The following is a 25,740-nucleotide window of genomic DNA, read 5'->3' on the forward strand; positions in this document are numbered from 1 at the left end:
CTGTCTGCCGAAACGAGGTCGCTGTTGACTGCGTCGAGGAGTGAATCGCCAAAGTAAGATGCCCCAGCCGCGGCACTGACATTACCCGGCATCTCCAAGTCAAGCCCTGAATTGGCGGAACTCAGCGTCTCATGAGTAGCGTACCAGTCGGAAACCACATAGCCCGGGAATGCCAGCTCATCCTTCAGGATGGAAATCGTCTCTGGGTTTGCGCAGAAGTAGTTTCCGTTGACCCGGTTGTAGGAGCACATGATGCTCGCTGTACCAGCCTTTACCGCATTGGCAAAGGGCCATAGATACAGCTCGTGCAGAGTGCGGTCATCGATATCCGAAGAGATTGCCTCAATAGTTGTGCCGTCGTCGCTGATAGTCGAAGTTCGTTGGGTCTCTTGCTCGTTTGCTATGAAATGTTTCGAGCAGGCTTGCACGCCGACGGACTGAATACCGATGACCGAAGCATTCATGGCAACTCCAGCCAGGTAAGGATCGGGGCCAAAGCCTTCCCAGTTACGGCCTCCTACTGCGTGGCGTCCAAGAGGTCCCGAAGACGGTCTGGGAGGCAGTCAGTGCTGCTCAATGCTCCATATGATAGAATAGAAGTCAGGCTTACCCCAAGTGAACGTGGGCTCCCTTAGCTCTGAACTCTTCTCCAAGAGCGACAGCGCGTCGGTACATCATGTCTTTGTCCCAAGTGGCTGCCGTCGAGATCCCGGCAGGGAAGACACTGACACCGTCGGAACGAGAATACCCGCTAGGTCCATCAGAGTAGCACACTCCCTCGAATCCCAGCCTCTCGATAGATCCAATCGTACCCACGCACGGGAGGTTAGGACTCGAGTAACCTCCTGTGACGAGACCGATCTTTTCGACAGTCGTCAATTGGGACACAAAGTCCTTGGCTGCTACGGAAGCCTCATCCCAAGCTGGGGCAGCGCAAGCTGTCAGTAGTTGTCGAACAACCGACGATACAGTAATTAATATCGAGAGCCCTTACAGAGTGAATGGCCAGCAGGTAGTGATTGGCTGGAGCTTGGTCCAAGGAACGTGGCGCCGACCGCAAAGAACAAGCCTTTACTGAACATGATGCGGAAAAGATTTACCTCTGTTTGGTACTTTGCCTAATGAAGGGAATGTCAAAATCCGAGTGGTAAACGAGTGTTTCTCATTAATACACAGGACATCTGCCGGTATAAGTACCATGATCAATCTGCCCTCGGGTGAGTTTGCAGACAACTCGAACGCGGGGAGGACGCTACGATACATCCTTGCAAATTGGGAACTCCGCCGTGATACCTTGTCATGGTAGAACTATGTGCTAGAATCAAAGTAGGATACGTAGTGTACCGGCCATCTATCCGCGCGCGTTCGCTCAGCAACCCCCAATAACGATCATGTTGACCATCGCCCGCGATCTTTGCCAAGTCATCAGCCCCGGAACACATCCCTCATGATGACATCATGTTCTTTCAACGAATCAATGGAAACAGTTAACCGCGGATTCACTCTGCCATACCATAGTAGACTCCATTGACACGCGGAACCGTTCTTTCCTTGTCGTACAAGAGGCTTTGAAGGCTAGAGGAGCGCCATGTCGAATGATTGATGCGGCTTGAACATATGGCAAGGGAGTGTCTGCCTGAGATGCCTTACCCGCGGATTCATGCCACAGTAAGACGCTTGCGTGCACGTATCCGCGGATAAAGCTCTTTACATATGCGAAGTTGCAAACCACCCGCGCAACCAATTAGACAACAGAGAACATGGAGTATCATCGAAAGTCACCAAGAATCATTTACCTACTGGGATGCTCACTGACAGTCGAGCTGAGTAAAGTAGACATCGTGCTTTAAAGACAACCACGAAGTCATCTCTCTACTTGATAGAAAAAAACTATTTTGAATTTCTCTACTGGTTTTGAGTCATACTGTTTTGCTGTCGTGTTGTACAATGGCCATCACTCTTCAGCCAAGGGCCGATTCTGGCTTCAAGCTGTACTACTACGATCCCTCATTTGCAGCAGCAGTTCTTTTTGCAGTTCTTTTTGGCGGGTTTTCCATTCGTCACTTGATCCTTTTGATCAAGACGCGAACTTGGTGTTTCATTCCTTTCTTCGTGGGATGCCTCTGTAAGTAGTTGTTGGAGACGGAGGCCTGCCCTCTATATGACCAATACTGACATATGATTCAACCTAGTCGAAACGCTAGGATACGCCGCGAGGAGTTATTCAGCGAAGCAAACCCCCGACTGGACTTTGATGCCATATGTCGGACAAAGCATGCTCATCCTTTTAGGCCCGGCTTGCTATGCCGCCTCAATTTACATGGTGCTTGGTCGCCTGATCACCAACCTCGACGCAAACTCGTACTCCCTCATCCGAGTCAAATGGCTGACGAAATTCTTCCTCATGGGTGACATTCTGTCCATCTTCGGGCAAGGAGAAGGTACGTGTCTTATGTTTGCATTGCAATACCCATCCATGAGCCTCTTCATTCTCAGGCTTTCATTGAAGGAGGACTGAATTCGAATCTTAGGTGGTGGTCTCCTTGCAACCGCGAAATCCGAGTCATCACAAAACATGGGCAACAACGTCATTCTTCTCGGCCTAGGTATACAAGTCGTCTTCTTCGGCTTCTTCATGATCGTCACGACCGTCTTCCACATTCGAATCACCTTGAAACCGACGACGAAATCTATGCATACACAAATTCCGTGGCAGAAGTTCATATGGGTACTTTACTTTTCGAGTTTGCTCATTATGGTCCGCTCTATCTTTCGCATGATAGAATATGCGCAAGGCCACGACGGCAGCTTGATTCAGAAGGAGATTTACGTTTACGTGCTGGATGCGCTTCTCATGACCGTGGTTTCGATGGTCTTCTCCGTCTTTCATCCCAGCAGGGTACTGGACGACCATGGGAACTTGAAGGATGACGAAGAGTTTGCATCGAATGGGGCCGATAGCTATCCTCTATATGGTCACGGAAATGGTAGCCGTGCCTAAATTGAGATCGCGAGCTAAAATAAAATTGGTTGAATCTCCTCATCGCAAAGCCTTTTGTAGTTATAGTTGATCATATCGGAACATCACAATATCTTTTAACGTTTGCTAGTATTCTATTTGATGACTTGTCCAAGACCTCGCGCACCGCCATGAACCCTGGTATATGAGAATCGTGAGGTGTTTTTGGTAATTGAGCGTTAGAATGTCTCTATCCGGCGGCAATCATATCGTACGTTGTCAAATAACAAACACAATATTCATCAGTTTACCATCCTTACAAGAGAAATTTGGTGATGAGATGCGACAAACTAGTCAGAAATTTAGCAGCTTTTGGATTACGATCATCAGAGTGATATGGAAGTATCAGTCGCATGTTCGTGATTGATCTATAATTTCGGGAATCTCGACGTTCTGGACGAGATGGGCTGCCCTGATGGAGCATAAAATGGGCCTGCGGGAACGCGGGTTCGGCATCTTGTCTAGCTAGGCTAACTTCGCATTGACTCACTTAGCCACGCTGCCACTTCATGGGCTGAAAAGGGGCAGAGCCAGAGCGATCAATCCGACGTTCAATTTGGCCTCTCTGGGATGAAATTTGACTCCGCGTGGACGCCGATACGCGGTCAATACAATCGCCCATAATGGATACACAGGCGACGCGTAATATTATTCATTGATCAGAGGAGATGGTCATCGGGGACCCCGAGGGCATGTAATCATTTTCTAGCTCACGTACTTACACAACAAATTATGGTTATACGTGTATCAGGCTCACTCAGGCATCAAATAATATTCCAGACTTGACCGGTAGCCTGTTGCTCTTCTCGAAGTCCCTCAGAAACCTCAAGCTTGATAACATACTTAATGCAGCGGAGCTACCATCATCATTTCAGCTAAGTCAAAGGGACAACCAACTCAAGGAAGAACGCCCGCCATGTTCATTCGCTACTTGCCCATAACCTTACTCCTGTCGGGCATCGTCTCGGCTTACTCGCATTGCAAAACCACCCCATACGACACAACCTGGCCGTCAGATAGCGAGTGGACTGCCCTGAACCAGTCTGTTGGGGGCGCCTTGACCAAAACACGACCTGTGGCGTCTTCTTGCTACGATGGCAACCCCTTTTCGTCCACTTTGACCTGCGACACTGTTGACGACGGCTGGTCCTCTTCCGCATTCCATGCAGGGCTTCCGGAGTCCATCGACTATCCATTCTGGGCTAATAACTCCTGTGTACCTCCGAGCGACTACGCATACAGGAACGATGGATGTACACTTGGAGGCTTGCCCGAGTTCATCCTCAATGCTACGACTGCCGAACAGGTCGCAACGGCTGTGAGGTGGGCTAGCGCGCGAAACATCCGCATTATTGCCAAAGGAACCGGGCATGACCTGAACGGAAGGTGTGTGTAAAGCACTTACTTACTTATCATTGAGAAAACTAACACACCTTTAGATCTAGCGGCGCGTATTCGCTGTCGATTTGGACCCACCAGCTTCGAAGCATCAAACTGGACAGCCAGTGGCCACGACCGTCGACCAACAAGACAGAAAACGTCGCTATTCTTGGAAGCGGAAACAACTGGGGGCTCGCTATGGAGGCAACGGCCGCAACCGGAAGGATACTTGTCAGCGGCCAGGTCAAGACAGTCGGTCTCGGCGGTTTCATCGGCGGCGGTGGTCATGGTCCTCTTTCGAGCCACTATGGCCTCGCCGCTGACCAGGTCCTGCAGGCTACAGTGGTCACGACAGCCGGAGACATTCTCGTGGCGAACGAGTCTCAGAACCAGGACTTGCTGTGGGCTATCCGAGGCGGCGGGCCGGGTCTCTATGGAATCGTCACGGAGTTCGTCCTTCGCACACACCCCATCCCTAGCAACGTCGTCCAGACAACTTTGTCCCTGAGTATGAGTGGAAACGACACTGGATCTTCTGCCGCCGCATCCTGGGACGCCATGGCATTACTTTCCAGTGCCCTCCCAGATCTGATGGACGCTGGCGTAGCAGGCTTTGGCAACGCAGCAACATTGAATGTTTCGCCAAAGTCTTCCAGCGGCGTCATTCAGGGGATCGGAGCAACCTTTACTTTCTTCGGTTACAACACCACAGCGACCGATCTCGTTTCCCTTCTGAATCCAATTCGAGCACGCATGTTGCAAAGTGGGAATGGCACTCTCTCGGTGGTAATCGCCGAGCCGACAGTATTTCCCACGTACCTCTCGTTCGTCGATGACCTCAACGATCCTGCCACTCCGGTGGCGCAGATCAGTCTCATCTCAAGCCGCCTGCTCGGCCGCAGCGAGCTGACTGAGATTCCCCTGGGAGAACTTCGAGCCCATTTGCAAGACATCACCAAGTCTCAGGTGAGAGGCGGTACTGCTGCACTGGTGTATGGGCTTCAGGGCGGACTGGGACCCCGTCAGGTTGAGGCGAGCATGCGAGGCGCTGTGACTCCTGCTTGGAGAAGCGCCTACATCCACCTCATCAGCTCTGGGACGTATATCAACACGACGGACACTACACCACAAGATGCTTTGGCCACTGCTGCGGCCTGGGCAGAAGAGAACAAGGAAGCCGTGTGGCGGAAGTGGGCGCCAGGGACGGGCGCGTACATCAACGAGGCCAATCCATTCAACGGCAACTTTCAACAGGACTTTTATGGTGGCAACTATGACCGCTTGCTTGAGATCAAAGACAAGTACGATCCCACGGCCAGCCTCTATGTCCGGTCGGGAGTCGGAAGTCACAAGTGGGACTACAACTTGACGACTGGTAAACTCTGTCGTAAATAGCCTGAGCGCCATGATTACATGAGACATGGCAGGATAGGCAAAGATGGATCTTACTCATCGAGTCTCTGGATGCCTCTATATATATTTGTACTACTTTCTTCTTCTAACAGATTGCAAGGTCAGGTGGGGCTGCTCTTCTAGCAGCAGGCCTTCGAGATTGCAAGTTCGCAACCTTTGTAAGATAGCATTTCAAATCAAAGCAAAATTTTCACTGGATGAAACCCGTCCATGTTCAAGAGACAAGTAATCATTGTTCGACCTTCTCTGTACATGGCGTCTCTTCGTAAAATCGTCTACCTACCTTACGCATATACCAAGAGAGACTCTGCGATTATGCCCACTTAAAGTATCTTTGATGTGATAAGAACACAAAGAACAACCAGCTGAGCCAGGCTTGCCGCCTCATGTATCTTCCTTCAAGTCAGTGAGGAAAAGTCAAGCTGAATGAACTTCAATTAAGCAGTGCCGTCGACGAGGTACGTACCCTTATGGGATAAGGTACCTAATTAGTGGGGAGGAAGGTTCGGTCTTCCCCACAGAGTGACATGCACCTGCCACCTGCAGCCAGTGAACTGTTTGCCCCCACTTGGCAAGAACCCCGCCGCTTCCCGCGTCCCGCGCTGCAGGACCGGACTTTGCTCCTGCCTCCAGGTCTGACCTCAAGCTCAAGCATAGGTAACTTGCCATCCTTGTCGCTCTCAGCCTCCTCAACATCCTCATGTCATCTTCTCCTCTTCAACCTCATCAGCATCGTTATCGCCAATATCTCGAACCGACTCGGAGTGAGCTACATACAAAGACAATAATTTCACCATGTCTTCCCAACCCAACCCGCTCCGCAACATCCAGACGTCGACCGTCTTCCTCAACACAACCCTCGCCGGCCTGAACTTGGGCCTCTCCTTCTTTGTCGTACCCCGCCTCCTTGAGTCGCCCACGCCCCTCATGCTACGACAGTGGTCCAACATGTTCAAGCGGACCAGTCGGGTCTTCCCGCTACCGACCCTCTTCTGCGCATTGAGCTACTGGTACATGGCCTATGCCGTGCGCCACCTCCCCAGCAAATCGAAGCTACTGGCCGCTGCCGGTGCTCTTTGCTTTTCAATGGTCCCCTGGACCAGCTTATTCATGGTCAGCATCAACAAGAAGCTATTCAAGAAGGCCGAGGAAGCCAAGCATATGGGCATCATGGCCATTGGTCTGACCCAAGAAGAGGAGGAGGGCGCCAAATCTCTCGTGGACCAATGGGGCCTGTACAATCTGGGAAGAGGCATTGCCATCGGCCTTGGCGGTGCTGTTGGTCTCTACAGCATCGTTTCTTGATCTAGCTGGCGTCCTCCAAAGTCACGCCGGCTTCCTCTTGGTCGGTGATCTTCTGGGAACGGAGCTACTCATCAGTCACTTGGAATTGTCTCTAGGCTGCATTTGTTGAACTCATGGGTATCATCATTACAACAATTCTACTAATGTTAAATCAGATTACTTTTTGATCTCCGTCCTTGCTCATTCACATCGTCCTCCGTCATTTTCATGGTTGCGATCGCAGAGTGCCACTCGTGACATCGGCATCGATGGCCTTGAGGGGCATCGTGCGGTTGAAGATCTTGTGACCGACCAAAAGGACGATAAACAGGAGGACACTGACGTACGCAGTGAAGAAGTCACTGGTGCTCCACTCGATGAAGACGGCGAATCCGTTTGTCAGAATGATAAGGACGTTGAAGAAGAGACCGTACCAAGAAAGGTAAGGCTGAAGCGGCGCAAGGTAAGGCAGGCTGCTACGTGGGATGTTCTGGGCCTTGAGGGCGGCCATGAAGCGCAGATGGCAGATGTTAATGCACGACCAGCTGATAAAGCCAGCGACGGCCGTAACGTTCAAAAGCCAGTCGAAGACAACACCGCCGTTGGACGACAGGTTCATGTACGCGAGCAGACCGACGGCAGATGTAGTGGCAACTGCGAAGTAGGGAGTTCCAAATCTGTTGGTGTAGGTCATGAACTGAGGAGCGCATCTCTCGTTGGCGAGCGAGACGAGAATGCGGGAGCCAGAGTAGACATTGGAGTTGGCGGCGGAGAGAACGGCGGTCAGGAGCACGGCGTTGATGATGTCGGGGAGAACCTTGACACCAGCCAAGTTGGCAGCGATAACCAAGGGAGACGCTGACGCATCCTGAGAATCGAGCAGAAGCGATGGGTTGTCGGACGGCACAATGATGCCAACGAAGAAGATGGTCGCCACGAACAAGCTGAAGATACCCCAGAAGGTCCAGCGGACGGCACTGGGGACGCTCTTCTCGGGGTTCTTGGTCTCACCAGCACCAATACCAACCAACTCGGAGCCCTGGAAACTGAAGCCGGCGGTGATCAGGACGGACCAGAAACCGATGAACTTGCCAACGGAACCCTCAACAATGGACTCGTTGAACGCACCCGGGCTCACCCAGTACTTGAAGCCCAGGTACCCCTGCTGGCCGACGCCGGCGTTGATGCAAATGGCAAAGATGATGAAGCCGACAATGGTAACGACCTTGATACTGGCGAACCACATCTCAACTTCACCAAAGATGCGAATGGGCATGAAGTTGAGGGCAGTGAAGACGACCCAGAAGACACTGATGAAGATGGCAATGCTCAAGCTGTCGTTCCAGTATTGGATAATGACACCAGCAGCAGTCAACTCGAGAGCGAAGGTGATGGACCAGCTGAACCAGTACATCCAGCCCATGGCGAAGCCGAGAGTGGGGTCGATGAATCGGGAGGCATAGGAGGTGAAGGCACCGGGGACGGGAATGTAGGTGGCCATCTCGCAAAGCGCCGTCATGACGGAGTAGACGATGGAGCCGATGAAGATGAAGGCGATCAGGCAACCGACAGGGCCGGATGTCGCGATGGCCTTACCGCTACCGAGGAAGAGACCAGTACCGATAGTACCGCCTGCGACGATGTGTCAGAACAACTGCGACCCTTGCACGAGGCGAGACTCGATTAAAGTGACATACCGATGGCAATGAACTGCAGGTGACGACTGTTGAGGTCTCGCTGAAGACCACCCGTCTCGCCATTCTCCAAATCGGTCTTGGAGGCATTGGTGGGAGTAACCTCGCCCTCACTCGTCTGAGGAGTCTTTTCCTTGGAGCCGAACATGGTGATGGCTATGTTTGGCTTGGTAATTCGAAGTCGGCACGGGGTACGCTTCGTTCACGGACTAGAGCGACAAGTCTCGTCGACCGTGGCCAGAAGCAATGAGCACACTCAAAAAATTGAGGGGACGAAGGAAGCCTGTTGATTCGCTTCTCCAGAAATCACCGGACGCATGTGCAAACGAAAACCTGGGGGGACAACAGGAGAGGTGCGGTCCCGAACGAAAAGCTCATGGCATGATTAAATACAATACGGGCCTTCTCTTACCCAACAGGTTCCACTCCGCGTCGACTCATCGCGACCGGTAACGGTGGCCATGGTTGGAAAAATCTCGAGCAGTGGACCGCGCTGGCGGCTGGACAGACTCGCACGTACACACAGTCATACACACACAAAGGCCTCGCTCGAGACCCTCTCCTTGGCTTCGCTCGTTGCGGGTTGGCCGATGGAGACGCGATGGTCTCACGCTCAAAGGCTCCATCACGCCCTGGTAGTGCGATTCGGGAGTCGGCCGGCCACGGGTAACAACGGCGTTGTCCAGGGGGTCTGCCTGTCGACCAAGAGCAATGTGGGAAATGGAGCGTGGAGATCAGCAGCTGTAGCAAGCAAGCAGGCAATGACATGCCATTCCGCTGCACGGCACGTCGACGCCCTCGCCGCCGCCTGCAGTTCGTCCGATCGGCCGGCATAAGCGTGTCTATTCCCATGGCTGGCTGCCCAGTCACCAAAGAGATCAAAGTCTGCGAGTCCTCCCACGCCGCCGCCCTCGCGCCACCCGATTCCCACCGAGCTTGGACCGAGCTCCCTTCGTCTTCTTCTCTTTTTTCCCTTGGAAAATCTCCGATTTTTCTCTCCGCATGGCCAATCATGATGGTCCAATTCCTGCAGAGTCACGGCACCCGCAAGCTCTGCCCAGCTGCTGGACGGGTAGAATTTTTCTCGAACATTTTTCTCACCACCATTGTCCATTTTCAGCTAGAGATACCAAGCTTCTTCCAACCGATCCTATTGATGAGCTTGTCGGTCTTTGCCAAGTTTGTCTCGACTCTGGGCAGTCTGACTCTCCCGTTTCTCCAGCTCGGACATGTCCCCCCAAACGATCGGTGTACCCCGGCCGGTGGGTGATACGTTGCAGCACCGCGGTCTCCCGCAGCCGACCGCCATTGTCGTCACCAAGAGGACACTGTAATTTTTGCTGTCGTTGTCAGCCCTACGACGCCCAAGAAGCCTTGTACGCCGCGCCTTGGAGTGACAATACAGCAGACCAGACCGCGCTAGGTCGAGCAACGAGAGGTGACTCGCAGGATTTCGTTCCTTGATCTACCTCATTTGGCGTTCCCGCCGGGCTCCAACAAGTCTGATGATGGACCGCGGGCGCGGCGTTCTAGCGACTAGCGAGGCGAGAGGATATTTGCCCCAAGCTCCCATCCCAACTCATCCCATCCCCAAGCTCGAAAATTTCTTCTCCCTAGTTTTCATTACGTCTTTTTGTGGAAACATTTGCAGAATTTTTCTCACGATCGGAGCGGGCCGTCGAGACACTTGAGATTTGATGCTGAGAGCTCAGAGATAATGCGTTTTCTTGTGTCAATTCAGTGAGCAAACTGCATGTCACTGCTTTCTGATTCGAGCTTTGGTAGCTTGTTCTTCTGCTCTGCTCGATTTGCGACCATCGTCGTTCGGGGGTCCCCATCCCATGCCTGCATGCCATCCGGGAAGTGGTGCCGGCTTGCCGTTCATTGCTCGGAGATGAGAATTTCGTAGACAGCAGTTCCGGTTCCGTGTCGGCTTACGATCAGTTTTATTTACCCGGCGCTCGCTTTTCCCTCTTTGGCTGTCGCAGGCCGCCAGACTTGATCTGAATTCGAAGGTTGCTTCCGCTGCCGGCACTCGATGCCGGAGAGAACATACGAGAGCCGGATCCGAACCCGGGTTTGATTTTCCGACCCGTCTGATCAACCAACATGCCTTACACATGGGGAGATGTACATATATTGTTGCTAAACATTACTGCCTCATATTCATATGCGAAGAGTTTTCGTTGTTCACTTGATTTGACCGAGCTGTGCGATCTTTCCAACTTGCACTTTTGATGGATGGATGTATCGGTAGTTGCCTTAGCGGTGGTCAAAATTGCAGTGCAATCAATCCCTAGCTACAAAGGTTTGCTTGGCCGGCAGGGAATAGAACACCCTCTGGGTGGGTTAAATATGCAGTGCTGCTGGGACGGTTGGAACCAAGGGGTCCATGAGTCCTGTGTCGTTCGTTCCAGACGTGATAGGGCATTGACTTTGTTGTTATATGATTCCGTCTGCCTTCAATGGCATCATGTCACTGGGCAGAATCAACATAGAGGCTGTCCGACAATCTATATTTCCACGTGTTTTCCACGCCGCATCAAATGACAGATCGCGGGCAGAGTCGGCCGAGGCGGGATAAAAACCGGGCGCTATCGATCACCAACAGCGCAGTGTGGATTTGGCGAGAGTGGCAGCGACCCAAATTCATGTGTAAATGTCTACGCTTAGTCGCTCGACTTTTGCGATCCACGTCTTTCAGGGCGGTCTTATTTGCAGTGAAGACGAGGTTGGGCTGAGTAATGCTCTCATTGGTCCCCAGCGAGACCGTGGCGTTGGCATCGCTGGCGAGATTCCCTTTGGAGGAGTTAAAAATGCAGTGAAGAGAACCAAACGCACAAACAGCAAGGCTGTGATTGGTCCTGTTTAACTAAAGCGTCTGACTTTGAACAGCGTCCGTTGGTGTGAAGATTGCAGTGAAAGTGTAGGACTGCGATAGTCCTGTCCAAGGCAAATCATTTTCATGGCTTGGTGATCTCAAGCAGTTACGGGGTCGGCGGCCAGCTTGGGGCCGCGCCGGGCAAGAAACTAGGTACCACATTGGAGCTAGGTGTGAAAGATGGCGTGCTTGCTCGGCAATTGCACTTTCGTCCCATAAGCTGGCCTGCTATCCGTACACTCCATCGCTCTGTATTGAGTTCGATCTACGTCGACTACGGCAGAGGCTCTTCAAGAACGGCCGGAGTAGTTAACAGCTAACACCGAGCGCTTTGTTGCGTTTCGACATTTCTCCTCTCGTGAAAGACGTCACTAGGAGCGGGTGTGTAGCACATGTACGAAATGGCGTGGCGCCTGGCAGCATCGGTAGACTTGCAATAACTTTTACGACCACACACCCAGACACATCGGGGACACACGTACTGTAATCTTCAAACATTGATCACCATGGCAAACCTCATCGCGCTCGAAGAACATTATGTTTCTCCCCTCCTCGAGGCCAAGAAAGGCGGGGCCACAAGTCCCGACACATTCGGGCCCGTCATAGTGGAAAAGCTGGGGGACATTGGCCCGGCGCGTCTCCGTGATATGGCCGACAACTCCGTTGCCATGACGGTCCTCTCTCACTCACCAGTTCATCCCGATCCCGAAACCTGCAAAGCCATTAATCATGATCTACATTCCAAGATCATCCGCCGTCCGGCCGAGTACGCCGCCTTTGCAATCTTGCCGATGCACGAACCTGCCGCGGCCGCCGCTGAGCTCCGGCGCTGCGTCCAGGATCTAGGCTTCGTAGGCACACTCACGGGAAACCACCTCGACGACGGCAGCTTCTTCGATACGCCCGACTTCTACCCTCTTTGGGAGACCGCACAGGATATAGACGTACCATTCTACCTCCACCCAACCTTCCCATCCGAGGAGGAATCCAAAGTCAACTTCCAAGGTCCCTACGACCCCGAGATCGCAAAGGCGCTGGGGAGCTGGGGGTGGGGCTGGCACTCCCGAACAGGACTCCACTTCCTCCGCCTCTTCGCCGCCGGCGTATTCGACAAATTCCCGAAGCTCAAAATCATACTCGGCCACATGGGCGAGATGCTCCCGTTCATGCTGGATCGCATCATCGGTATGTCTGCGAGCTGGCCGGCGCCGGGGGCCAGAGAGAGAAAGCGCGGGTTGAGACAGGTATGGGATGAGAATGTGTGGATTACGACGAGCGGCATGTTCTCGCTGGCACCGATGGCGTGTTTGTTGCAGGAGACAAAGGTTGAGAGGATCATGTTTAGTGTTGATTATCCGTTTGCCGGAAATGGTGCTGGAAAGGAGTTCATGGATAAGCTGAAGGGCAGTGGGCTTGTGAGTGAGGATGAGTGGGAAGGAATTGCGTGGAGGAATGCCAAGGGGCTTTTGAGGTTGAAGTTTGAGCCAAAGAAGTGATTGTAGTGAGTCTGAGATGTAATCCTAGCATTTTGGGCATTCGTTGCTAAACAAATTTGAGGTCGACTGTTCAATTCAGTCAGTACTATGTGCAAGTTGAAGTTGCTTGACTACCTAGAGGATGCTGATCTTGGAAAACAGACGCCAATAACTCAATGCACCCTGATGCAGCACCTTGAGATGAAAAGAATTGCTTTGGAAATCTCATAACGAGATGCTCCATTTGTAAGCAGAAATGACAAATAGGCGCGAGAAAGCTCACATTAAAGTGCCGTATGTGGCTGAAGATCGCATGTGAGGCGATTGCTAAGCTGGGTGTCTCGGTAACTATTCCCGAGCTAGGTACAAGTACAGTCCTCCGACCGGCGAGAGTTGCCGGGGTGCCCGCCTCGCAACACTGCTCATTCATCATCATCGCCGAACTCACGAGGGCTCAACAGCTTGGCATAATCCGCAGTCATCTTTGAGGGCGTCATTATCAATCAATTATTGAACTCGATAATTGTAGGACGTCGGTGCCGCTCTTCGCCATGACGCTCTCACTCCCGAAGATTGGGATCCTTTCCATCGGAGACATGGGGATGGGCATCGCCAAACTGCTTGTCTCCAAAGGCTTCTCAGTCGCCACAAATAGTGAAGGTAGAAGGTGAGAATGAAATCGAACTTATTCTGAGAAGGACCTTCTTCTGTTAGCTATGGACTTACATCATGGTAGCCCGGCAACAATCGCCAGAGCCCGCAGCGCCAACGTTGAGGTCCTAAGCTCCGACGTTCACCTTGTTGAGTCACGACCGTTCATCCTCTCCGTCGCACCGCCGCGAGACGCGCTCAGCATCGCCCGACGCATCATCGACGCGGCAGCAGCAACAAAACTAGAAAGGCCGCTCTACTTCACCGACCTGAATGCCGTCTCGCCAGCCACCTGCAAGCAAATGAGCCTGATGTTCAAAGAGGCAAGCAGTCCCGTCCGCTTCGTCGACGGCTGCATCATCGGCGGGCCGCCAAAGCTCAAGCCCAATGGCGCAGCGGAGCAATGGTACGTCCCAAGCATGCCGGTATCCGGACAGTATCCCCTCAGCGAAGCATGCCCAGAGCTCGCAGAGGCATTGAACATGCGCCACATCTCACCCGAGGTCGGCGCAGCGAGCGGGTTGAAGATGTGCTTCGCGACGACGACCAAGGGCTTCATGGGTTTGGCGATTCAGGCATTCACCACAGCATCCAAGCTCGGTGTCGTGGATGAGCTGCGCAACGAGATGAGTGAGGCCGCGCCGGGCCTGCTCGATTTTGCTGAAAAGTCTGTCCCGCTTGTGCCGCCAAAGTCGTACCGGTGGGTGCGGGAGATGGAGGAGATCTCTGATACCCACCGCGCTGAGGGCGGCTTTGAGGCTGAGAATGATGTGTTTCGCGACATGGCGGAATTGTATCAGGCCATGGCGGATGATCCCGTCCTAGGTGCCGAGAAGGTTGGGGGGAGGAAACGGGGGACGACTATCGACGATCTGGCTGCTGCGCTTGGGGACGGTTTGGCCACCAGAAAGCAAGATAAGTCTGATGGAAGCTTAGTGTAGAGGTAGCTATTTCGGGCGATCATCCAAGCCAGAGCCCGTAGAGAGACATGATTGATGTTCTTGTGCGCCTCATCTTGGGTCTACGGGCTGCTGGTTTCGGTCTCATGGGTTGATTACCCCGCGATGCAGACACGGCGCTAAATCGGTAGGTCTCAGTTATCCCCAGCTTGAAATGCTCATCAATGTCAGCGCCCGCACTTTCGGATGTCTCTCTCTTTCCCAACTCCTCCTTCTAGTGCTGCTATTCACGACGCTGCTCGCACAGAATCTTTCTTGCGTGACCACAGGCAACACCAACGATGAGACTCGACCTGGGAGACTCAGCAAGCAATGGCTTCACAGCGGGGCCAGAATCGTCCTCAAGGGCATGGGATCGCGACGTGAAGCTCCCGCCCGAGGACCCAAGCTTGCGTCTCTGCTCAAGACACCGCGTCATGAATCTCAAACAGTCTGATTTCGCAGCTAGGCCTCAAAAGCAGGAGCTGCCGCCCGATTGGCACTTTGGTACTTTATCAGACGTTATCAAACGGAGCGATTACTGTAGGTTCTGCAAGATGATCGCCTCATCCGTCTCTACAAACAACTACAAAGACGACGTGGAGGTTCTAGGCTGTTGGGTCCCGGATGTGACCTTTGAGGGGACCGACAGTAAGGACACAGAGAAGACTACGATGAACACATTGAGGTTACGGATTGCTCCGGAGATGGTGGGATGGGAGGACGCTTTCGCCCCGTTTGATATTGTTCCTCTGGCGAACAAGTCCGAGGACGATATGTTCAAGGGAAGATTCATCGACGAAAGGTCTATTGACGGCGACCTTCTCAAGACATGGCTGCGGACTTGCGAAGAGAAACACCACATCGTTTGCTGGCGCAAGGATGAGCACGCCGTCGGCCCCATTGAGCCATTCATTCGACTTTTGGATCTCAAGGACAATTGCCTCGTACAGAAGTCTAATCTTCCTGCATTCGTCGCACTGAGTTACGTCTGGGGTAGAGGGGCAGTGAACTACAAACTCACAACTGATAACATTGATGAACTCTTCAAGCCTGGCGGACTGAGCAACAATTTCGACAAGCTGCCCAAGACGATTCAAGACTCCATCAAGCTGACTACCATTCTCGGTCACCGATATCTGTGGATCGACTCACTCTGCATCATTCAGAAGGGCAATGATGACGATAACAAGGTACAGCTTGCGCTCATGGACGTTATCTATAGCAGAGCCTCTTTCACGATTGTTTCCGCCAATGGCGAAGATGCGAATGCTCGACTATCTGGCATTTGTGGAATTGACAGGAGTAAGAAGCAGCATACCGCCGAGTACTCATCAGACCTCACACTCCTCTCGCTAGTCCCCGACTTCGAGGATGGGGCTCAGCAAATCTACTGGAACACGCGCGGTTGGACGTACCAGGAACGACTACTCTCACGTAGGCTCGTCTTCTTCACCGACAACACGGTCTATTTCCAGTGCGGCCAGATGACCTGCAGCGAAGACTTCAACATGCTTCGCGACGACGTCACCCAGAGCGCCTCCCAACAGAATATCACCTTGTCTCGCGGGGAGGCGCCGCCGACTCTGACCCGGCGGCACCAGTATCGCCTAGGCATCTCGCCCGAATTCTACTATCGTATGGTCACGGAGTACACATCACGCGAGATGAGTCACACCGATGACCGCGTCAATGGTTTCAAGGGTATCTTGAACGTCATTGAAAAAGTGCCCGAGTACAAAGGCGTCTTTGTATGGGGTACCTGGGCGAAAGATTTGCTTGCTTTTTCTCTGTTGTGGCAGCCGCGACAGGAACTCAGCAGGGTAGTCAAGTACAAGTCCGATCCGCCACTTATTCTCTATCCGTCATGGTCGTGGGCGGGCTGGACGGGAGCCGTTCGCTTTGACGACCTTGACGACTGGAACGGCTTGCCTGCCCTCGAGAGTCCGTTCGATCGGGTTCGTCCAGCTGGCTGGGGCGTCTCTCTTGAGCTGAGCGAGAAAGAGAATTCAGAAAAGCACGGCTTTCACTTACGACTACGAACCAGGGTCGGGAAATTCAGGCTTACTCTTCACGATAGGAGCGGAGCCCTGAAGCCACCCTCGCTGCCGGATGTCAAGGAACCACACCCTGTTCGCTTTGGTATCACGCACTCTACCGCCCCAAAGGACGGAGGTGAGGATGAATGGCTTGGGTCTGTCTTGATGCCAAAAGGCTATAGGCAGAAGCTGAGAGGGTCCTATGAGTTTGTTGTTCTCTCAGACGCGTACGGTTTCTCGGGAGAGGAGCTCTCGCCCCATGCAGGCCAGGAACCTTGGGAGGCTGTCAACGTGATGTTGATATATCGCAGTGACACGAATGGACAAGATTCAAAGGCTGTTCCGGTTGTTCAACGAGCTGGCGTGGGCAGGATGTTGAAGTCTGCATGGGACGAGATCTCAACGGAGTTGGAGGAGATTTTGGTCGAGTAAGTTCTACAACTTGCTTTCGGGTAACACCCAACGCAACTTTCGACAGTCCCAACATGCTGTGGATCCAAACCCAAGAAGCAGAGTATTAGGTCTGACCTTAGTTGTCACCAACCCAAGGGATGTATAATGTCTAGAGACTATGAGCAAAGATGTCATTTGATATGAGTGAAATTCAAGTGAATTGAGATTTGTTAAAGTATATACACTGAATATAATCTGACAGAAGCTTTTCTGGTAGCCAAATTTCCTCCGACCCAGACCCTGGCAATCAGGCATAGTAAAACCTAGTGTTTGTAAGGCCGATGCCCGAGCATCCTCGACAGAGAGATTTCGAAGGAGCTTCGACGATGAACCTCAGCCATCATCTGGACCCCTCTCATCTCCCTACTAGTGACCATGGCCACCATAGCCACCACCGTATCCGCCTCCCTTTCCGCCGCCGTATCCGCCGCCGCCGTACCCTCCACCACCGTACCCTCCGCCGCACTTGTATCCACCCTTGCAGTTGCCGTAGCCACCGCCTCCGTAGCCGCCGACCCCGTGACCATACCCACCTCCACCGTATCCGCCCCCGCCGTATCCGCCACCCTTTCCGCCGCCGTATCCTCCGTAGCCACCGCCGCCGCCCTTGTTGTTGAGGATATCAACTCCACCCTCCTTATTCTTATCTTCACCGGGAAGACCGGCCTCATCTCGCTTGCCGAGGTCGTTGTCCTTCTGATCGCTCTTTGCCTCGTCGGAGCCCTGAAGACCGTGGCCGCCTTTGCCGTGGCCGTAGCCACCGCCATTGCCGTAGCCGCCTCCGTTGCCGTATCCACCACCACCGTACCCACCACCTCCGTAGCCGCCACCGCCGTATCCACCGCCTCCCTTGCCACCGCCGTAGCCTCCATAGTCGCCGTAGTCGCAACCCTCGTCTCTGCCGCCTCCCTTACCGCGCTTGCATTTGCTGTTATTATGGTATTGATCTTGGTTGTTCTGTTTCTTGTCATCGCGTGCTTCGAGTTGTGATCCTTCGCTTGGTTCATCGCGAGCCGCGATGGCGTCGCGTAGGGTCTAAGGGTTACCACGTCAGTAGGGCAATTTGATCACTGAGAGGGAGTCGTACCGGTAAATCAACACCAGGCTACCATTGTTGCAAATAGTCAGTAAGTGACTTATGAGGGGAAATGAGGCCAAGAAGGGAGAGCAATCAGGGTTAAAGGCGAGTGGGACTATGTGCTCACCTAGAAGTTACGTGTACTTACAGCTGCCTCAGGAGCACGCTATCTAAATGTCAGAATCTTTCTGAACAAGAGTGAATAGGATAGCTTTAGACTTACTTCGATAAGGTCACCTGTCTCAAACCCAGGCTCAGCGATTGGCTGGGCTACCGGTGCAGCTACGGCAGCGATGGCGTAGAAAGCCATGCCGATCGTGGCGGTTTGGCTGAAAGACGGAATATGCATTATTGCAGATTTGAAGATGAAAGAGAAGGTTCAAGTTGAGTTGTTGAAGTGATGCTTGAGTTAATCCACTAAAGGTGATGATGTGATGAAGAAAAAAAAATCAAGGTGAATCGAGGACAACGTACTTATAGTCGAGATGAATGAAATTGCCATTGGCGTAGAATAGGAACGATGTCTCCAAGCTACTTCTTTCCATAGTAATCCGCGGCTGAGTTGCGCCCAACTGAACTCGGCTTCGGTAATAACTTGCACTTTGTTAGTTGCAAATACGGCAACGCGAGATGCGGACGACAACGCGAGGTGTGGTGATAGTCCAGTCAGCCGCTCAGTACCAAAACTCAACCCCTACCCAAGGCCATCCATGGAAGGAAGCTATGATCTGCAAAGGCTTAAATCACGCAAAGAAAAAGCCTCTGAGTAAGGAATCCGAAGATTAGAGTTATCTGCGTGCATAGCTAAGCAGAGCCGCCCACCAACTTCAGCCATCCGATCTATGGTAGGGGGAACATTCGGATGTGAGGGGAAGACAGGTTATCGTCCACGGTTTGCAGCCGCTGGTAAACTTGGAGTGAGACACCCGCGGAATCAGTTTTCATCCAGATGAACAGTGGTGCAAGAACCAAATGTAGGATTTGCATCAGTGCTTTTTGACAGTTTGGTTGACAGCGCTTCGTAAAGCAAACGTCCGAGAGACAATCAGGGGGATTTAGTACCCGAAGCTTCCTGTGTGTCTTTAATAGAACCGCTCAAGCGGAACAAACACCTCGTCCGTTCAAAGCTCTGCAAAACCTAGCAAGACCTCAAATACATGAAATGATACTCTCTATCAACAGTATCCATTTGCTCAAATGATGTTTCGATAGGCCAGGCCCTTCGCAATGAGCCGCTTGCAATCCAATTTCCAGGATCCGAAAGCTAAATCTCGTTTTCATGCCGATTAATCAGGTCTAGATGCGGAGCAGGCCGCTTACTACTGTCAAGAAAGGCTGAAGCAGGTCAAGTGAGGGAAATAACTTTGGCCGGAAATCCGCCCTCCGGCAGCTTCGTAAGTCGATGATTGTTTTGGTAGGTCTTAGTCACACCATGAGGTAGGCGGCATAAACCCATGAACTTTCTCAACAAACAGTAGTTGAATGGCTCTCCTCTCAACATACATCGTGGTTCCTACCCGCTTGTTTCATATCCCGAAGCTCAACTGGTAGCCGCGTAAACTGTTCACAGTCTAATTGAGTTGGCTCGGACCTCCGAACTCCTCTGCGAAATGTCACCGAGCCCCTCCACACCTATAAACAAGGGCAAGAATGTCAACTTTGAGTTGACTTGGCAGACGTCAACACCATGATCTGCATCACCCGAAAGACTCTTTCTATCAACCGGCAACTTCGGTTGCCAACAAGCGCTACCAGTACTCCAGAATCCATTTCCGTATGAGAGAATACACTCGACACCGCGATTGAGGTTCATGTAGGACTCATCATCCAAGGCAGCGCAGTAGAGGAAGGAAGCGAGACCGGGCAGCATGTGGCGGCAATGTGGGAAAAAGGAGCTCGCGACCAACTCGGCCCAGCCCAGCCCCGTTGCGGCTGGGTGGCATCCTACGAGCTGGGCACATGTCGATGAATTATCCGGAAGGTCCCTGTTGCTTAACCTCACCATATGAGCTTTCCGGGCCTCGTGCTCGTACAGCATCGGAGCCCCACACTAGATCCAGACCTCGATAGTTCAGGTCGAGTTCGTGATCCTTTAGTCATCGCGTTCGGCTGGTGTGGAGTTTGCAGCTTGGGATTTAAGCACGTGAGCACGCCACCAGCCAAAACTTTCGCGATCCCACCGGAGAGAGTTTGCCGGATATTTCATGCGGGATTCCATCTGTTGAGACATTCGTCCATTCATCAAATAAAGTCTCGTTGTGCTGAGTGTCGATGTGTCAGCAGAGCTACTTGAAGCTAGACTCCGCCTTGCAATGCGGTGGGCATGGACATGACTGAATAACTTAGCACGGGCCGGATGCTGAGTTCCGCAGATTGATGCTTCACCGAACTTGTCTCCGAGAATGGCAGTTTGAGTTCATCCGATGATATCAATTACACGTCGTCCAAGATGTACACGCCAGTCATTAGTAGGTGACTTGATTGAGGAATCCTGACGTATGATCACGAATCACCTTTAGAGCCCCTGAATCATTGTGGAATCAGTCACATTTTGGCAATGAAGGAAGAAGTGAGCTCGCCTTCAGGAAGAATTGTGCGTCGGTAATGGAGCTTACACACGTGTTGAGTGGCTTTAGTCAAAATACCACATTAATCATGCTCCAGTGAAGTTCGGGAGTCGTCATCTGTTTATATGCACCAATTGTCTTGTTAAATGCTCCGTGTTAGTTGACTTACATTCTAAATTACATTTGCAGCTTTCCGACATGTGGACTGAACAGTGACTTTGGGTTGGATATCAATGTCGTCTTTTTGCCCCTGGCCTGGACCGCAATTCGCCCACGCTGAACTAGCTGGTGTGACAGTTAGACACTGATGTGTCTGTGTGGTGTTCACCAAAGCTTGACCTTACATCATGTAAAGTCCAGCCCATTGAGAACAAGCTTGATTTGGGTTCAAGTCCTGGACCTTGACTTCGCATTCGGGGCTTATTAGTTGATCAGTCAGGGCCCTCAAGACCCTCACACCATCACCTGTAGACTCGACCTGGGCCGTTCTCTGGGAGCTTGACCGTGTCGACCGCCGCTGTAGTGAAAGCACACTTCCCAACACCCCCAGTCATACTGAGAACTCCCCATTGAACAGGTAGCAAATAGCCGCCATCCTGATCTTTCTGCAGGACGTGACAAGCGGCACTTATTGCTAGACTATTGGTCGACACCATTGGCATTGTGCCATCATAGCGCCGCAGCCCCATACCGATGATGATGATGACGAGAAGGAGCCCCGCAAGCAATGCTAAACCTCTAGGTCAGAAATCACAGGCTCATTCGAGGGCAATGGCATTGGAAGTCGACTTACTGACAAATACAGCTATAGGACTATAGCCACATGTCGAGAAAGAGTTGACATCATCGTCACCCCCGTCTGTGGATATGGCTCGAATTCGTGCCAAGAAAAGGCTCTGTGACACCAGCCAATGCATGATGCCCGAGCTAGCGTAAAGTGGAATCCCATATCTCAAGGGCAAGGAAATGAAGTAACTTGATCGTTGGATCCCTATTGGTTCGGAAACTCTCAACGGCTTCCTATTGCCCGGATCCCACATGCGACTGAACTCCCTTTGAACTAAAAAGGTGCTCAGCATAGTATTGTAGACGATGTACAAGATCGAGAGGATGAGTTGAGGCAAGTTGGCCAGTAGCACATTAGCTATCAACCCTCTTGGGTCCGTACGAGGCATATTAATCACCAAGTAGGTGTAAGGCGTCAAGGCTCCAAAGCCTAACTTCCACAACTGTGATATTTTTACACCAAACCCTCTTTGTCTTAGGCTTACGAATGACATCGTTAAAAGTACAGCTGCGATTATGATTACAAGAAGACACCTGAGAAAAAGTAAGTCAGTGAATTCAGTATCAGAAAGCAAAAGGTCAGTGTTCCTACATGGCCAGCATGATGACCCAACGTCTGAGGCTTGCAGAGGATCTCCACTGCTTTGGGTTCTGTTTATAAACCCGCGGCCGAGGTCTTTCTTGGAGTATCGTTGGAGGAGATCTAATAAAACGGTTGCGCAAGGTTCGGGTAGTCAAAAAGTCGTACTTTGTCGCAAGTCCCATATCGATCGTTTGCTTGCATGGTTCCCGCATGAAAGAGGCGATGGCATCGCCCAAGGTGTATAAGACCTCCTTCGCCTGATTTTCCTTTCTGGGATTCTGCCATCTCCTCAGAGCCCATATTGACAGCATGATGGCCGCTTTGATCATGTTCATGATGCAGATAGTGAACATGATGGGAGGCGAATACTCAAATCGACAATTTGCGCTGAGCCCTTCTGGCGGCTGAACGATACATCGTGACACCTCGTAGTATGGAGGCCCGAGGAACCATTTGGTCACGGGCTTTGGTGGTGACAAAGCCGCAAAGTGACCAGTGCCATTACCTAGAGCCCACATGTTCTTGGACCAGTCGTCTGAACGAGGGACGATGGAAACATACATGAGCAGACTATCCTCTGGCGGGCTCTGTAAAGTTTCATTCTTGACTAGAACGATTGCATTTCCTTGGGGATTAAAGTAGTCGTCATACAAGTCGAAACAAGCTGATATGTTGCGTTCTTCGTAAATGGAAGCATTCCTCTGTATTGCTCTTACTACTTCTTCGTAGTCTAAATTTGAGGGGTTGACTCGGGTGTCTTCCCAGCCGTAGTCGCCGGCTCGATTGTCCTCTGCTGTCTTCAAGCTCCATGAAGCGTTGTTCAAAAAGGAATCTTTGACAACGACGACGGTGTAATTGTGAGATGAAAGTGACTGGAACACAGCCGAGTTGTATCTTCACGTTGCAGGTGTGAGCGGATGACTGAATGTCTCGAAAAGCAAGGGGGCTGGAGCATTCTTACATGAGATGAATGGGAATAGAGGTCAATGCCAACAATGCCCACGAACATCGTCTCCACATGCTGATATATTTTAGATTCCGAAGGCTAGGAATGCCAATGTCCAGCCATTTGTGCTTCGCATGAGCAGCATTCACGTTCTCGCGCGTTGGCGCAGCCTGTAGTTGCATGCAATAATTTGAAGCTGACAGCATGCCTGTTCCCAACAAATTGATGAGCAAATGCAACCATTGGTCAAGCCTTTTCACGGTTGAGCAGTCGCCTTCGTAGATTAACCCGACACCATTGCGGCTTCCGTAGCTTTTGACAGCAAAGATAGTCACACCGAGATTCGTCATCAGGATGAAGCCGATAATCCCAATCTGAATCATGAGAGCACGGCTTCTTCGTGAAAACCATATGCGCCAACTGCTGTTTTCGTCACTTCTTATCTGGGGAAACCACCCTGACAAGGTGGTTTTGTCTGCAAATTGCTGGGCTTGAAAACTTTCGGCTCTTTGCTCTGGGGCTACAGGGTCCGCATCGCGGCGGTCGATATCATATACGGTCTCATTCGGAGCTACTCCAGGCAATGTTGCGGTCGTCGTAGATGACTCGATCGGTGTTTCATTTTGATCGTCGAGCACAGCAGCTGGTTGCACAACTGGTGCGATTCTAGGAAAAATTAGTCCAGTGGAAAATATGTACGGTAATCAGCAAGTAGTGGAGTGATTGCGCACAGCTCTGAATCTGCATCGGATACAGCCATATTCGTTGATTTGAAGGAGTGCTCATCCCTTCCATACCGCTTCGAGGTCTACATGACAGCAGAATCGACAAGATGTTGATGGGAAAAGAGGGACAAAAGCAGATTGTTGGGGGAGAGCAGGGCATAAGGCTCTCGTCGAATTTCGATCAGGCTCTATCTTTAGATACCATGCTCTCAGCTGCCAAATCCAGCTGCAAGCCCATGGGTCGTGTCTTACCTACCTATACCGCACTTCAAGACCTGCACTTGCGGCTTCACTTCATTGGTTGAGTTGTTGGCCTGTGGGCTGCGCTGCATCGCGGATAACTGATTGGTAGCCTGATTCCGAATCGATGTCGCGATGCCTTGAGAAATCGGGGCAACGCGCTTGGCGCTAGTCTGAACAGCATTTTCACCGGCTTCAAATTACACCATCAATTTGAGTTATAGATGTTCAATAATTTAACATCTTCCTTCTGGTTCATTTCATATGAAAACTTGGTCTTGGCGATGATATACGGCAACTGACGAGGCGAACAGGCTTGAAGGTCTCAAGGACGAGAGTGAAGCCAATGTACACCATTCACGGAGTCTTGTTGGGATCGAGCACCAAATCACCATCAATTGTGATTATTCATACTTACTCTAAAAGAACAGCCCTAAATCTCAAATGAAAGTCTGACAGCATTTCCCACTTCTAAGCCTTCTACAATGGCTTTTTGCCATAAATCACCCATCTGTTCGATGTTAAAACCATTCACTTGCACGTCGACCAAGTTGGAGTTCAGATCTGCAGGAAAAAGATGGCAAAAAGTCCCCTGAGTATAGAAAGACGAAGAAGAGAATGCGACTTACAAAGGACAGTAATGGTGGATGCTTCGGTCTTTCAGGTCCTTCCTGACTTGAGCCAGAAAAGTTTGCACCTCTGCATTGCTCCAGTCGAGCGCCCTAGTCAGTGCTGCCATTGTCCAAGCTTCGAGGCCCTCGGAGGCATTCTCAAGAGCCCACACCCCAAGTTCTTTGTAATATGGATCTTTTGCCCACGGGCCAATGGGCCACTTGAACGGAACGATAGTCACATCGACGAAACCCGCTTGCTCAAGGATAGGAACAAGACTCGGAACGTGGACAAATGGGCGGCCGAGGATCTTGCAGCACTCGTCCAGCTTGTCTGCCCACTGCCAGAATGCGTGATTAGGAGTCAACGACCCATCGTCCGACTGTGTGCGCGCATGACCTTCGAATAGTTCGATATAACCACCGGGAGTAAGGCCGCTGCAGAGGATTAGTCACTGGTAACAGGGAAACAGGAAAAGCGCATACTTGTATGCTTGCTTGAAGAATGCGTGCCAGTCAGAGACACTAGAGGTCATGCCACGAATGTGTATGTAGTCGAAAGGCTGGCTGAATGTCCAGGGTTGTTCAATGTCGTCAACTTCAAATTTAAGATTCGGCGGAACACTGTAAACCAATTAGTGAATGAAATAATTTGAGAAAACAGCGGACCCATACAATTGAGTCTGTACCGGAGTAAGATCGACCCCTAGAACCTGCGAACACTTGAGTTTAAAATCATCTCGCCAGGGAAAGAAGCTGAGCCCACCTCAGCTTCGGGATGTTCATCGGCGAATTCGATAGCCCAGAGTCCCGTGCCTGTTCCGATGTCCAGGACGCGCTTAACGCCTGAATTTTCGTTGTTCGGGGGAGCAAGACCCAGCTTATATTCCAGCGTCAACAGATAAAGGTTATGCTGCAAATCTACGAACATCTTTAGTGACCAAACTGCCAATTGTTCCTCGGGCTACGAACCAAGC

At 51.7% G+C, this 25,740-nt stretch overlaps 9 protein-coding genes across 9 annotated transcripts; 6 read left to right on the forward strand and 3 right to left on the reverse strand.

Moving 5' to 3' along the window:
* Positions 1-1,947: 1,947 nt before the first annotated feature.
* On the forward strand, positions 1,948-3,001 carry HER10_EVM0012377 (uncharacterized protein; the record flags this gene model as incomplete). The annotated part of the gene is made up of 3 exons (XM_035481773.1): positions 1,948-2,125; positions 2,193-2,441; positions 2,532-3,001. The coding sequence occupies 3 exons, from the start codon at positions 1,948-1,950 to the stop codon at positions 2,999-3,001; spliced, it is 897 nt and encodes a 298-aa protein (XP_035328600.1).
* A 934-nt stretch (positions 3,002-3,935) lies between these two features.
* Positions 3,936-5,794, forward strand: HER10_EVM0013259 (FAD-dependent monooxygenase; the record flags this gene model as incomplete). Its single annotated transcript, XM_035482623.1, has 2 exons — positions 3,936-4,405; positions 4,459-5,794. The coding sequence occupies 2 exons, from the start codon at positions 3,936-3,938 to the stop codon at positions 5,792-5,794; spliced, it is 1,806 nt and encodes a 601-aa protein (XP_035328688.1).
* A 467-nt stretch (positions 5,795-6,261) lies between these two features.
* Positions 6,262-9,710, reverse strand: HER10_EVM0004128 (amino acid permease). The gene is made up of 2 exons (XM_035473781.1): positions 8,794-9,710; positions 6,262-8,728 (listed from the first exon to the last, which is right to left on the reverse strand). Exons 1-2 carry the CDS (start codon positions 8,936-8,938, stop codon positions 7,323-7,325), a joined length of 1,551 nt encoding a protein of 516 aa, XP_035327863.1. The 5' UTR covers positions 8,939-9,710; the 3' UTR covers positions 6,262-7,322.
* On the forward strand, positions 6,608-7,117 carry HER10_EVM0000341 (uncharacterized protein; the record flags this gene model as incomplete). The annotated part of the gene is made up of 1 exon (XM_035470126.1): positions 6,608-7,117. One exon carries the CDS (start codon positions 6,608-6,610, stop codon positions 7,115-7,117), a length of 510 nt encoding a protein of 169 aa, XP_035327505.1.
* A 2,226-nt stretch (positions 9,711-11,936) lies between the features above and the next one.
* Positions 11,937-13,167, forward strand: HER10_EVM0008763 (2-Hydroxy-4-oxobutane-1; the record flags this gene model as incomplete). Its single annotated transcript, XM_035478272.1, has 1 exon — positions 11,937-13,167. The coding sequence occupies exon 1, from the start codon at positions 12,178-12,180 to the stop codon at positions 13,165-13,167; it is 990 nt and encodes a 329-aa protein (XP_035328288.1). The 5' UTR covers positions 11,937-12,177.
* Positions 13,168-13,697: 530 nt separating this feature from the next.
* On the forward strand, positions 13,698-14,738 carry HER10_EVM0007263 (uncharacterized protein; the record flags this gene model as incomplete). Its single annotated transcript, XM_035476822.1, has 2 exons — positions 13,698-13,813; positions 13,883-14,738. The coding sequence occupies 2 exons, from the start codon at positions 13,698-13,700 to the stop codon at positions 14,736-14,738; spliced, it is 972 nt and encodes a 323-aa protein (XP_035328165.1).
* Positions 14,739-15,037: 299 nt separating this feature from the next.
* Positions 15,038-17,206, forward strand: HER10_EVM0012753 (uncharacterized protein; the record flags this gene model as incomplete). Its single annotated transcript, XM_035482139.1, has 1 exon — positions 15,038-17,206. The coding sequence occupies one exon, from the start codon at positions 15,038-15,040 to the stop codon at positions 17,204-17,206; it is 2,169 nt and encodes a 722-aa protein (XP_035328639.1).
* A 387-nt stretch (positions 17,207-17,593) lies between these two features.
* Positions 17,594-18,654, reverse strand: HER10_EVM0000805 (uncharacterized protein; the record flags this gene model as incomplete). Its single annotated transcript, XM_035470573.1, has 4 exons — positions 17,594-18,262; positions 18,299-18,420; positions 18,450-18,471; positions 18,529-18,654. The coding sequence occupies 4 exons, from the start codon at positions 18,652-18,654 to the stop codon at positions 17,594-17,596; spliced, it is 939 nt and encodes a 312-aa protein (XP_035327549.1).
* Positions 18,655-21,333: 2,679 nt separating this feature from the next.
* On the reverse strand, positions 21,334-25,694 carry HER10_EVM0003034 (uncharacterized protein; the record flags this gene model as incomplete). The annotated part of the gene is made up of 5 exons (XM_035472722.1): positions 21,334-21,602; positions 21,666-22,192; positions 22,251-23,135; positions 23,203-23,842; positions 25,526-25,694. 5 exons carry the CDS (start codon positions 25,692-25,694, stop codon positions 21,334-21,336), a joined length of 2,490 nt encoding a protein of 829 aa, XP_035327756.1.
* Positions 25,695-25,740: the final 46 nt, after the last annotated feature.

This window comes from Colletotrichum scovillei, assembly GCF_011075155.1.
Source record: "Colletotrichum scovillei strain TJNH1 chromosome Unknown Contig00010, whole genome shotgun sequence".
In the NCBI taxonomy this organism is placed as follows: domain Eukaryota; kingdom Fungi; phylum Ascomycota; class Sordariomycetes; order Glomerellales; family Glomerellaceae; genus Colletotrichum; species Colletotrichum scovillei.